The 14,028-nt window shown below is 33.7% G+C and overlaps 1 protein-coding gene across 1 annotated transcript in view; it reads left to right on the top strand.

Moving 5' to 3' along the window:
* LOC132719072 (diacylglycerol kinase iota-like) overlaps positions 1–14,028 on the top strand; it is a 129,606-nt gene that overhangs the window by 104,223 nt on the left and 11,355 nt on the right. The window contains 3 exon segments of the mRNA XM_060702812.1: positions 7,466–7,543; positions 9,540–9,643; positions 12,560–12,718. Of these exon segments, the coding sequence (XP_060558795.1) occupies positions 7,466–7,543; positions 9,540–9,643; positions 12,560–12,718 (341 nt within the window).

Below are 14,028 nucleotides of genomic sequence, written 5' to 3'. Positions count from 1 at the left end.
GTCATTGATTTTCACTATATGTACATATAGTTAAAACTTAAAATACCTTCTTATAAGGACCCAAAAGGCCTAGAGCTTAGATATTTTGCATAAGGCATTGTCTGGTAGACCTCTACCCAGATTGTTCAAATTATAGCCCTGGGGTTAAAATCGACCCAGCCCCGGGGGTCATTGGTTATCCTTATATGTATATAGTAAAAACTTACAGTAAAAACTTTTAAAAAAATCTTCTAGTAATTGACAAATGCTAGAGGTAAGATATTTTGCATGAAACATTGTGTAGTGAAGCTCTAGCAAGATTGTTCAAATTATAGCCCTGGGGTCAAAATTGGCCCCACCCCTAGGGGTCATTGATTTTCACTATGAACATAGAGTAAAAAATTTAAAAATCTTCTTATCTGAAGGTACAAGGCTTAAAGCTTTGATATTTGGTATATAATATCATCTTTGGGTCCTCTACTAAAGTTGTTTTAATTATGCCCCTAGTGTTGAAATTGCCCTGCCCCAGAGGCGCTAGATTTCCTTATATGTATAAAGTAAAAACTTGAAAAATCTTCTTCTCTGAATTGACAAAGGCTAGAGTTTAAATATATGGCATGAGACTTTGCGAAGTGAACCTCTACCAAGATTGTTCAAATTTTAGCCCTGGGGTCAAAATTGGTTCTGCCCCGGGGGTCATTGATTTACATTATGTATATCTAGTAAAAAAATAAAAAATATTTTTGTCTGAAGGTACAAGGCATAGAGCTTTCATGTTTGCTATATAATTTCATCTATAGGTCCTCTACCAAAGTTATTCAAATTTTTCCACTGGTGTCAAAACTGGCCCTGCCCGGGGGCATGATTCTCATTATGTACACATAGTAAAAACAAAAAATAAATCAAATGTTTTCTGAATGGGAGAAAGCTACAGCTTAGATATTTGACTTGAAATGTTGTTAAGTGGACCTGTATCAAGATTGTTTTGAATTAAACCCTTGGGTCAAAATTTTGCCTTGTCCAAGGGGACAGTGACCTACTTTCTTGTCCTTTGATGTACAGCAATGAAATTTTGACCATGTGCACAGTTTTAGTTGTAAAATTGAACTTTGATATCAGGTGACCTAGATTTTGATAATGTGACCTACTTTCTTGTGCTTTGATCTACAGCTATGAAATTTGAACCATGTGCACAGATTAAGATGTAAAGTGGACTTTGATATCAGCTTACCTAGATTTTGACAAAGTGTCTTACTGTGTTGTCCTTTGATGTAGTCATGAAATTTAGGCTGCGTGAAATATGACCTTCACCACCAACTTACTAGACTCAAGTGCATTGATATATTCCTGCTCTGATCTTTTATTAGCTCACCTGTCACAAAGTGACAGGGTGAGCTTTTGTGATCGCACACGTCCGGCGTCCGTCCGTAAACTTTTGCTTTAAATGACATCTCCTCATAAACCACTGAGCCAATTTCATCCAAACTTCACAGGAATGTTCCTTTGGTGGTCACCTTTAAAAATTGTTCAAAGAATTTAATTCCATGCAGAACTCTGGTTGCCATGGCAACCGAAAGAAAAATCTTTAAATATCTTCTTTTAAACAACCCTAAGAGCTAGAGCTTAGATATTTGGCATGAAACATCTTCTAGTGAGTGTCTACCAAGTTTGTTCAAATCAAAGCCCTAGGGTCAAAATTGGCCCCGCCCCGGGGGGTCATTGATTTTCCCTATATGCATATAGTAAAAACTTAAAAAATCTTCTTTTAAAGAACCGTAAGAGCTAGAGCTTAGATATTTGGCATGAAACATCTTCTAGTGAATGTCTACCAAGTCTGTTCAAATAAAAGCCCTGCGGTCAAAATTGGCCCCGCCCCAGGGGGTCATTGATTTTCCCTATATGCATATAGTAAAAACTTAAAAAATCTTCTTTTAAAGAACCATAAGAGCTAGAGCTTAGATATTTAGCATGAAACATCTTCTAGTGAATGTCTACCAAGTTTGTTCAAATAAAAGCCTTGGGGTCAAAATTGGCCCTGCCCCAGGGGGTCATTGATTTTCCCTATATGCATATAGTAAAAACTTAAAAAATCTTCTTATTAAGAACTCAAAGAGCTAGAGCTAAGATATTTAGCATGAAACATGTTCTAATGGGTGTCTACCAAGTATGTTCAAATAAAAGCCCTGGGGTCAAAACTGGCCCCGCCCGGGGGGGTCATTGATTTTCCAAGTGTATAGCAAAAACTTAAAAATCTTCTTTGAAAAAAACCAAATAGCTAGAGTTTAGATATTAAGCATGAAACATCTTTAAGTAAATATCTACAAAGTTTGTTCAAATAAAAGCCCGGGGGTCAAAACTGGCCCTGCCCCAGGGGTGTCATTGTTTTTTATTATATGTGTATAGTAAAAACTTTAAAAATCTTCTTTTAAAAAACCCAATGAGCTAGAACTTAGATGTTTAGCATGAAACATCTTCTTATGGGTGTCTACCAAGTCTGTTCAAATAAACAAATATAAACCCTTGGGTAAAAATTGGCCCGGGGGGGGGGGGGGGGCTATATACAGGTGAGCGACCTCAGGGCCATCATGGCCCTCTTGTTTGATTAACAATAGATTTAATCACTAATCTGATAATAAGAATTAGATAGGTCAGGGATCTATGCATTATGACAATCTTCAATTGTATAGAAACAAAAAAAAATCTGTTCCTACACTCAGTGTGGCCATACCACGTGACATTGACGTCATTTTTGGCATCATTTCCAAGACAAATATTGCTCGATTCGGAAAAGAAAATAGCCGTAAATATTTTATTTCTGTATCAATATCATTGGGATATGCACCAGTCTACGGGGAAAAATATAAGCTTTCCACAGAATATTGGATCTTCGTCAGTTTATAAGCCGTTTTATCAAACACTTTGCATAACCTTGGAAGTTGCTTGTATTAGTGCGGGCTTCGGTTGCAAGTTATTTCGTTTTCTGGCGTTATTTGGTCTACGCCATGATAAATAGGTCAGGTTTACATCAACCGGGGGTACAGACAGCAAAATCCTACCTTAATATGTTTATATGGTTATTATATATGGCGTAAATCTTGCCATTTTCTTCAATTGTCAATTCTGGCACCAGTTCCAAGTCGAAAAAAGGGACTACAGTTTAAAGCAGAATTATGAATCTGTTGCAAATGCGAAGCAACATGCCTACCGTTCTCTCTTTATAATTATGTTAATCATAAAAACATTTGTTATTTACTGTACGATTTACATAAACACAAATGAATATTTAAATGATTTTTACTTGCTGCGCTATAACATGTATAAGTGTTTTTAAAAGTCGTAAAATTGTTGTCTGTACATATGTATTTGTAAAGAAATTGATTTGCTCTTTAATCATTGTTCTTTCACGGTAATGATTATGAAAACTCTATATGTGTCATGTAGCAATACTAAACGTATTCAAAATAGAGAGAAAACAGAAACCCAAAACGGCAAAATTGACTTAGCTAGAATGTCCAATGAACGTACACAATCAGGATCACTTTCATTTTTATGTTGTAAAGCGTTATGCCTCAACGCGGCAATTTCAAAGTCAAAGGGTATTCTTTTGTAAAAGAGTTATTTATACGTATAACCATAATGTTATAAACCTGTAGCAAGTATAATAGATTCAGCTTTTTATTACAGCGGCACTCGTTGATAAAAAATATTTTACATCCTGTTTTCATACCCACGGTAACCGTTTTTCGTGAACTGGATATAACTTAGTTCACTTAAGAACACTAAACACTATTTTATTATTGCAATTATTTCTGTTGATAAACTACATATCTGACAATTTTTTTAATTATATCAGTCAATCGAGCTTTATCAGAGAGCTCACCAATACACATTGTAAAGAGAGGAAGGGAACGGAATATTTATGGTTTGAAAACATTTAAATCGAGTAGAATTTTTAACAATAATGTCTCTTCCAACTGAATAAAAACGATAGGGCTATTTGGGACTATTTCTTATCGATGTGGTCATTGGCTGTAAATGCATGGATTATTGCACGCGGCATGACCTGCATATGTCCTTAACAGGATTTTTGTTGCATTTTAAGATTTAAAGAAGGACCACATACTAGTATTAAAATCTAAGACATGATAAACATAATGCATATGCCAAATAAATGAATTATCTTATATGTGAATAAAGAAGTAAATAATTTGACAGTTGAAGAATAAAATTGAATATACTCTTCAAATGTAATCGTAATTTTACCTAGCTTATGTTAGCTATCAATAATTCAATGGACGCATCAGTGTCATATATGGACCCAGTCGTGTTGCTATTACATACATGTTAATGTAAATATTTATATAATTATTGATAATCAATGTTATGTCCGACTTTTAGAATGTTTTGTTTCAAGAAATTTGACTTTGATCGATGGCTGTTGGTTTGTAAAATCATTTATCTATTTACTATTTTCTACTTTGTTTACTCCACATGGCGTCCATTCTCGTTTTCTGTACGAAATCTGCCGTGGTCATAGTATTATTTTTACAATAGGTTTATCTCTTAGATTTGGTTTGCTAAATTGCTAATCATGATCATGCAACTACATAGTTAGGTGAAGAAGCAGGCGCTTGTTTTGGTTGAGTCTATTATGTTTTGTTTAGGGGGTTGAGTTGTCATACACAAATTTACAATTTACATGCATTGATTTCCAATGATTGTTATTATCTTAAATGCTTCTGGGATTGTTTTTTATCAATTCATTTGTAAATATAAGATTGTTATATGTCTATTAACGGAATAATTTTAATGAACACAAAATTAGTTCACACCTACAATGAACATGTGTATTGTAACGTGATGGTTTAAGCCAATGAAAAACACGTCAATATTATTATACTCGTGCAAAGAGTAAATCGATAATCTTTATGTAGCCAGCAAACTTTGAATTGCAAGTATTTTTTCATATCTTTTCAGCAACTTTTCGAGGATTCATATCGTAAAATGGCTGCCATTTACAGTATCAAGTGATTATCCCAAGCACGACCGCGACTTAGCGCGGGAATTTTAATTAAGCTTACCCCGGCGCGTATACCTTTTTCATATTTTATTGTAATAAATATTTACAAACTGTGTCTTTCGGGTTTTTTTTTATCAATATATAACCAATAATGAGGTTAATATGAATAAATAATCATATCTCAAATCTTTGACTATGATTTACAATGAAATTCTACCTTAAGTGTATTAAAAAGGTTTTTAATTTCCTGTAATTTTATTTTGTGATTATGCTTCAAAGCAGTCAATGACCGTGAATTTTCTTTTCATATTTTGATTTCCTTGAAATCATTTTTCTCATCTGAAGGCATGCAACTTTAATATGGTGATACATTAATTACATTCCATGAAAATGTTTAAAGATATAAAATATCTCATGACATGTTTGTTCATTTTACATTACACCTTTAATTCAGCAAACATAAAGTCTTCACAAAAAGTAGTATGCAATCGTACCTATATTACATACGAATGTATGTAATATTTTTCTTGTTTATTGGCGACTCAGGGCTATTTTGGGCCTTTTTGATAAATAGTAAATAGAGAATCATAAGTAACGCAAGTAAGTAACAATACTATCAGGTTTACACGCAAAGTTGCAAGTTATATGTAATGCTATTTAAAATTGTTCTACACAAAGAACAAAATCTGACTGATGATGAATATGCTTATAGTTAAATAAGCATAAAATGTGAACGCCATGTTAATGCGCGTGACAATTAGATTCAGGATTTTCATTCTAAATTGTGATTTTTGTTTATCAAACTTTATAGAAATTTATTATACGGCAATTCCAGAAAAATATATACCTTTTCAAAGTCTCTCTTTTGAGGACAGAAGAACCTATTCGTCACCTTCACGAGTGTCAGTGTTTGTCAGTTACTCTTTACAAAAAAATAGACTGAAAACATTACCTTAAGCCTTTTTACACCACTCGCGTTATAGTGTAACCCTTTCCGTAGCATTGTTTTATTTTAACTCTTTTTCTCATTGAGAGCAAATTTATTTCTTATCAATTTCGCCATTGTGAAATAGAATAAATCACATTTTACTACATAGGATAAGATGAGCAATACTTTAAACATCTTCAAAACGAAACCAAAATATTATTTTTCGGTGCACTATTGCGATACAAGTAAGTGTTATTGCTTTAAGGAACAATCAGTTTTTTCACAATCTCTTTGTGAAAGATCAACAATGAAACAGTAAATTGTAGAAAGAGAACGGTAGGCATGTTGCTTTGCATTTGCAACAGATTCATAATTCTGCTTTAAACTGTAGTCCCTTTTTTCGACTTGGAACTGGTGCCAGAATATTGACAATTGAAGAAAATGGCAAGATTTACGCCATCAATAATAACCATATAAACATATTAAGGTAGGATTTTGCTGTCTGTACCCCCGGTTGATGTAAACCTGACCTATTAATCATGGCGTAGACCAAATAACGCCAGAAAACGAAATAGCTTGCAACCGAAGCCCGCTCTAATACAAGCAACTTCCAAGGTTATGCAAAGTGTTTGATAAAACGGCTTATAAACTGACGAAGATCCAATATTCTGTGGAAAGCTTATATTTTTCCCCGTAGACTGGTGCATATCCCAAAGATATTGATACAGAAATAAAATATTTACGGCTATTTTCTTTTCCGAATCGAGCAATATTTGTCTTGGAAATGATGCCAAAAATGACGTAAATGTCACGTGGTATGGCCACACTGACACTACTATTTAGTGTTGTATTAATGCGGTGGCATAGCATTTTTCTCAAATGCAATCTTGTTTTTAACACAAATATGCCTATTTAAAGAGTATAGGTTTATATTTTTGTATTGCACTTACTTATCTTAAGCGATAATTATGAAATTGTGTTAGTGTTGTTGTTTTGTTTTGTTTTTATTTTGGATGAAATATATTTATCATTTTCTAGCTGTTCCTATTGAATTTGGCAGTGATTAACTATTTACATAATCAGAAAAATGATGGAATTAACATTTGACTTCTCTACTGTCAAACCTGTGTTTTAAGCCACCTCTGAAATTAAAGAAAGAATCTCAATTATTTAAGTGCTGGCCTGTATAGCAAGGTGATCACTATTATTTGTCTTGCTCAACTATTAAAATCAGTGTGTAAACCAGAAAAACAAACAAACATTACCTCACCTGCTAAAGAACAATATAGCGTTACATAGATTTTAACATAATTATACCTGTTTTTTACTACAGTTGTACTTAGACACATTTGTGATAATTTCCATTAACAAGCACGGAGAATAGTCGAGTTTGCAGTCTTGTCAACAGCTTTTGTGTTTTTATTTCAGTCTTTTATAAGGAGGGTTTAATACACAGTTTTGACTATATTAATTGTAAATCTCTCTGAAGAGTATATTTCTATCTTTTGCTATATCTTATCTTATTTGTTATGTTTTAGATTTGAGCAATCTCTTACAAGGCCGGAGAGCACAGAAAACCTGTTATCACCACCAAACCAACCTGGTTCAAATAACAGGTGCTTCTTACTATGTTTCCTTGTCTTCCAGATGCTTGATTTCCATAAAAACATTGATCATGATCTTGCAGGAGCATTGTCTTATATATTATGTTCATCAGGGTCTATAAATAGATAACAATGGGTCAAAGGTCATAAAACGTAAAGTTATTTAATGTATATGCAAAGCAACGCTGATATTGGTGACATGTCTGCAATATAGCTCTGTCATTGGTCATTGCTTTAAAAATTTGAATTTTGAGTAGCCAATCAATGATTGTCTTACATATTCTATTCAGATCTGACAATTGATAAAAGTGGATTTTGAAATGAAAGGCATTTAATTGTTTAATAATGGTTTAAATTCAAAAGTATTTCTTTTTAAATTATGATTCCCTCTATATGAGGGATTTAAGAGATTAATGTCAATATTTGTTAAATATTTTAAATCATATTGTATCATATGACATAGCTTGAGCGAGGCTCTATTTCTCCATGAAAATTGATCTTGGACATCGGGTCTCTGATGGTCACTTGTGTCTCACTGATTAAGAAATCATGTTAAAATTAGAAGTGGGTCACTTATGAAGAAATTGGTAATTACTGGTTAGTTATCCAGGAAAGCCGGTAACATGGATAAGAACAAAAACGTGTTGAAATCAGCGTTCAAATCCAGAAGAACAATCAAACTAAATATTAACATAGTTTCCACAAGTATCATGAAACATTTGGAAAGAAAACATTTTGCATTTTAAATGTCATATCCTGATTATCAGCTTTAATATGATCTTAGAATTTTCTGTTTGATCTTAATGCAGTAACAGGTTATCTGCTTATATAAATCAATAGTAGTTACCCCATTACTGCACTAAGGTGATAAATTATGTAACAATGATTGCTCAAACATTTAATGCTATGTGCTTATTAAATTTAATTGCCAGTTATGCAATGCTTATTAATTGGCAGATGCTAAAATGTCAAGATTTAGTTTGACGTTGCTCATTATTTTGGACTATTGCATTCTGTAATTGTAATGTAATGCTGTTGTGAAATTATATTGTAATGGTAATTAGCAATTATTTATTTGACAGTTATGTAAATTGGTTGAAAACAACAATGGCTTTCCATACAAAAGTGAATGTTTTGTAACATAAAAGCCTTGTTTTCCCCATTATGGGTTTTCCCATTATTATGGGGACTGAGACGTCACACCAAATGACTGCTCCCTTAATATATTTACTAGTAATCGCACCATTTTGGAACTAGGAAGCTGAAAAAGACTTCTGCCTCTTGTTAGATTTGAACCCAAAACCTATGTATTAAAGGTTGTGGTGCTCTAATCCTACACAATTCTTCGTACATACTGCAATGGTTTTCAAAACTATGGCCATTGAATATTTCCTGTTTTATTGCATGATGGATTGCCATAACTAAATTAACTTTCAGCCAAGTATAGGCAGTCATTTAACTTTTCCTTATTACAAAATCCTTCATAACATTGCATGTTGTTTTATACAATTCCACTGCCTTTTTATAGTAAATTTACACAATCTTCTATAGTACACATTATAACAAATATACAATTCTTGACTTATGAGGCATGTATCTCAAATGAACTTAAATTCTGTACAAATTTAGAAAGATATTAAGAATTTTTGTGAAGGTCATTGTTTGAATAGAGGTTACGGTTATTCTGAAAGGTCAATTTGTACCAGGCTTTTACTTAAAGTTCTGGGTTTTTAAAACATATACAGGTCTGTTTTTTACATTTAAGGTTGAGGTCTTCTTTTTACATTTAAGGTCAAGGTCTCTTGAGGTAACAAAAAGTTTAATTCAGGGGTATTCACATATGTGTTCGTTGTTTTGTATTTTATAAGGATATTTTTTTGGGGGGGGGGGGGATAATTTAAAAATAAAAGAGAAAAAAGAGAAAAATCGGATAAATTTTATTTTCTTAGAAACAAATGGTTAATACATGCCTTCTATGTAACGATTTTGGTTTGTGCATTTTTTTCAGCTCAGAACCAGGGTCACCAAATGCTCCCATTGCAGCCCCTGTTAGACCATTTCATTTTACAACAACTGGAGAAAAGCCAAAACCCCTTACACCAGCAGACAAAAGTAAGTTAGTCCATATGGCTTTGTTTTGCTTCTTAATTTTATGAATGTTTATTGGATACTTGCATTGGGAAGTTAACACTCCAGACGGTCAATGGTTTTATAGTGTGATAACTGCTTGCAGCAGATTTTGTTTGTACAGACTTTATTAGTCTGGCTATTTGAAAAATAAGGAGAGCTATATTGTACTGACATCAGTGTTGGAGTCGCTGTCTCACTTTGGTTAAGTTTTCACATGCAAGTTGGCATCTCCATAACTACTGAAGAGAATAGGTTGGAACTTGAACACACTCATGCTCTGATTATCTGAAATGATGGGCACAAGTCACATAACTCGAGCTTTTGTTTTAGTTTGTGTAGGAACCTGTAAAGTTATAGTCACACTCTCAAATTAGTTATTTGAACACACCGGAAGATTGTGTGTAAAGTTTCATGCTCAAGGAAGCACAGATGCCTGACGTCTAATATCCCCTTCATACTTTCTCATATCTGTAATAAACATTGTTTAGTATATGTATAAGGGTGGGGCGTCTGTTCGCCTTGTGGTTAAGGTTGTTGACTTCAAACTACTTGTCCGTCACCGCTATGCATTCAAATCCTGATAGGGACTTTGGATTTTTTCATGTGAGGAAGTTATCCAGCTAGCTTATGGAATGTCTGGTTCTTCTCAGGTCCCCGTTTCTGCCTGAAATAATGCACAGAATTAGACCTGAGGTCATCCTTTACCAGTACAGCTGGAATGTCGCCATATGACCTTTAATGTGTTGGTGTGACGTAAAACCCTATCAAACAAGCAAACAATAATATATAAAGGTAGGGGGTGTTTGTGTACAACATCAGGCACCTGAGCAAGGAAGCAATGACTTGCCCTTGAACCTATGTGGCCTGCAATCCTAATGTAACTAGTCTGAAGTGTTAACAAGTCAATCATGTTGCCACTTGCACCTGATTTGATGCTGTGTGAAGCATTCATGAATCTTTTTACACCAGTAAAGTCAGGAAATTTCTATATGATTTTTACAGTGTAGGTGTGAGTGGAAACAAACCACAAAAAAAAAAAATTCAAAAAGAAATTTTTTTTTCCCAGAGTAGCTTTAATGTTATCAATCGTGGAAGCCATATAAATTATTTATATGGTTTCCAGATTAAAACATTTGCACTGCTGAAAAAGTATTAACTTCCAGTAGAATTCAATTAGGCTTAGCAGGAATGCACAATAATGTAAATTAATGGACTGGCTTTCACAAAACTGTCAATTGCTCGAAAAATTCATTCAAACTTATTTCATTAAAATAATTTTTTTACGCATAATTTAATATTGGTGATATTGAAATTTTAGATTAGTGAAATGTGAATGTTGGGAGACATTTATGCAAATCATTGACAAGGCATAGATTCAGCGTTTTTAGTTAAAAATTTTTATACTTGTATTTCAATTAACTTAAAAAGAAAAATATGTTAAGATTTCAGACTTGAATAGATTTGCACTGCTAGTTTATATGTAGATTAAATCATTGCTAATATTGCATTTGCATGTTGCCAAGGCAATATCTTGTTTTATGTATACTATTATCAGTTAAGTGGTAATCACAGTGTCAAGGTCACCAGTTTTCAAGGTCATATCATTTTCAAGGTGATATAATATGTAGGCATGATCAATTAGCTAGGAAGGCAGTTTCAAATTGGTTAGTTCTTTTAACTTGCTAAATTTATCAAATGGACTTGTCCAGCTTCCATTTTTGGGACTGTCCATTGTCAACTTTGGGGATATCAAGATGAAAATTTAAAGTTAGGCAGACATTAGAGCTGGGTCAGACTGCACAGATTCAGATTCGGCAGGGTAAATGTAAACATAACCAGACGTTCAAGGGCATAACCTTCATTGTGAAAGCCAGTCTGACATGTAAGTCGAAATTGTACCTGGGTTTGTTGATATTTGGTGGGTGGGGGGAGTGGTTTGCGAGCGGGAGGATGTTTTGTACATAAATTGTAAAGATCATATTCCTGTTGGCTTAATTAAAACTGCTGATACATGTTTCAAAATTTAGCCATTATAGAATAAGGTATTGAAAATTAGAGGACAATTAAGAAATAAGACACATCCACCTTGGACTTGTGCACTTTAATGCAATTTATCATCTCGGGGCCTGGTTTCAATTCCACACTCCACTTCTGTCCGGAATTAACTATTGATAGAATTTAGAATCCTCACAAAACTTCATGGTCCTAAAGAATATAAAGACAAAAGAGATACCTGCATGTGTAACTGGCAAAGTGGTCAAGGTAGCTTAATTAAAATCACTTGCCTCATAGCTGTGTGATCAAACCCTTTTATGGAAATCACATGATGATTTATGAGATCTAGGCAAGTTATACATCTAGGTTCTGTGAAGTGATTGCTTCTATTTTTACCTGCCGGTGATGAAGGACAGTTGTCTACCAGGTCTTTGATTACCAACATTTTTTGGGGGTTTTTTTTCCAAAAAAAAAGAACATGAAATCAAAGAAGTGAAAGGGCGTCGCTATAGATAGATTTACAGTGTGATTTCCTTGTTTATTAGGTGATAATTAATGTTACAATTGATAGATCGAGAAAAAGATTGATTTGTTCATCGATGATGATTTATGTTAGTATTGATAGATTCAGGCAAAGATTGATTTGAGCCGCGTCATGACAAAACCAACATAATAAGTTTGCGACCAGCATGGATCCTGACCAGCCTGCGCATCCGCGCAGTCTGATCAGGATCCATGCTGTTCGCTATCAGTTTCTTTACTTGTTATAGGGTTTGTATAAGCGAACAGCATGGATCCTGATCAGACTGCGCAGATGCACAGGCTGGTCTGGATTCATGCTGGTCGTAAACCCATTATGTTGGTTTTGTCATGATGCGGCTCATTTAATTTTGTTAATTTCAGTGATGATTGATGCATCAAAGCGTGGTGATTTACGGAAGCTTGCGGAGCTTCACGAGCATGGTGCTGACCTTCTGTGCACAGATCAATACGGCATGACGGCGTTACATCATGCGGCAAGATTTGGTCACAAAGAAATTGTTAAATACCTTGTAAAAAATGGTAAGTATCTGGAACTATGAAAGATATACTGTTAATATACGAGTAATATCAAAATACTTTGAATTTACTTAATTTCATGGGCATGAAATGAAAATTTGTTGGATCTTAGGTCAAACTATGAAAGCACAAAAATTTGTTCACCACAAATAATAATGATATATGAATAATAAGCAGGCAGCAGTAAATGAGTAGTCTGGTCTGGCGGATTTGTGTCTCACAGCTGATAAGAAACCATGCAACGGGGGGGGGGGCAGAGATATGGCCAAAATTGTGTTAAAGCATGCTTAAAAATCAGAAAAATAAGCAAACAAGAGATCAGCTTACTGGTCAATTGCTATATACCAGTGACAAAAGCGAGTCATTATCTCCCCTTACAAAGATTAAACCAGTTACTGGCTAGATGTAGAAAGTGATCACTGATTAGCCTTTGCCACCAGTATAAAGCTGCCTTCCATATTTTGAACTCTTTAGTCTGACAAGGCTCTTTACTGCTGCTAGTATAATTTGTATTAGCATTTTGATATTGAAATCCCTAAAACCTTGAATGGACTGATCCAAATTCAAAAGAGGGCAAATCCATTTCACAAATTCAGCCAATGAAACAGTGTGCAAAGATGAACAGTGTGCAATGATGAACAGACTTTTAATAGTCTTAGTAGCTATATCAGTTGGCACAGGAAAATGTAGATATTTCCTTGGTGTTCAGAGAATTACAAAATATCAAAAGTGTAGAAAATGTTATTTTTTTAAATAAAGATACGTGGTTGAAACTGGTTATATTTGGATGAAACTGATTAACTTAATTACATGTATGTCATATAATTTCTGGGTCTAGATTTTCATTTAATGCAACTATAATAATATATCTTGCATCTAAAAAAATACCCAATTAAACAGAAATGACATGTTTATTTCAACAAAACATGCATAATTACTAGTAATTTTACGAAATTATACATACATAACTACTGTTATTTTATAGTCTCTTATTACATATAAATGACAGGGCTTGAGGTATTTATCTCTTATTACATAGAAATTTTACCTGTCTTAACAGAAAAATATCTTGGTTTCTTGGAAATGTTAGGGGGAAAATAGTAGAAAAAATATTTATCTAATGTTGAATATCTGATATTTTTTTGTTTTACCCTATCTGCACTAGAGGTCTGCTTAGAATTGCTCATATGTTCAGTAGCCAGAAATATTTTTGATTTTAGGTGTTAATGAATATATTTAATCTTAATGAATATAATTAATCTCAATGAATGTATTTAATCTTTTGATTAAAAAGTAGAATCTGTCCTGCTTTC

Source organism: Ruditapes philippinarum, unplaced genomic scaffold, assembly GCF_026571515.1.
Source record: "Ruditapes philippinarum isolate M1 unplaced genomic scaffold, ASM2657151v2 ctg385_1_1_1_1, whole genome shotgun sequence".
Classification (NCBI taxonomy): Eukaryota; Metazoa; Mollusca; class Bivalvia; order Venerida; family Veneridae; genus Ruditapes; species Ruditapes philippinarum.
The sequence above is the reverse complement of the archived record's forward strand: the minus strand, read 5'-3'. Positions and strand labels throughout refer to the sequence as shown.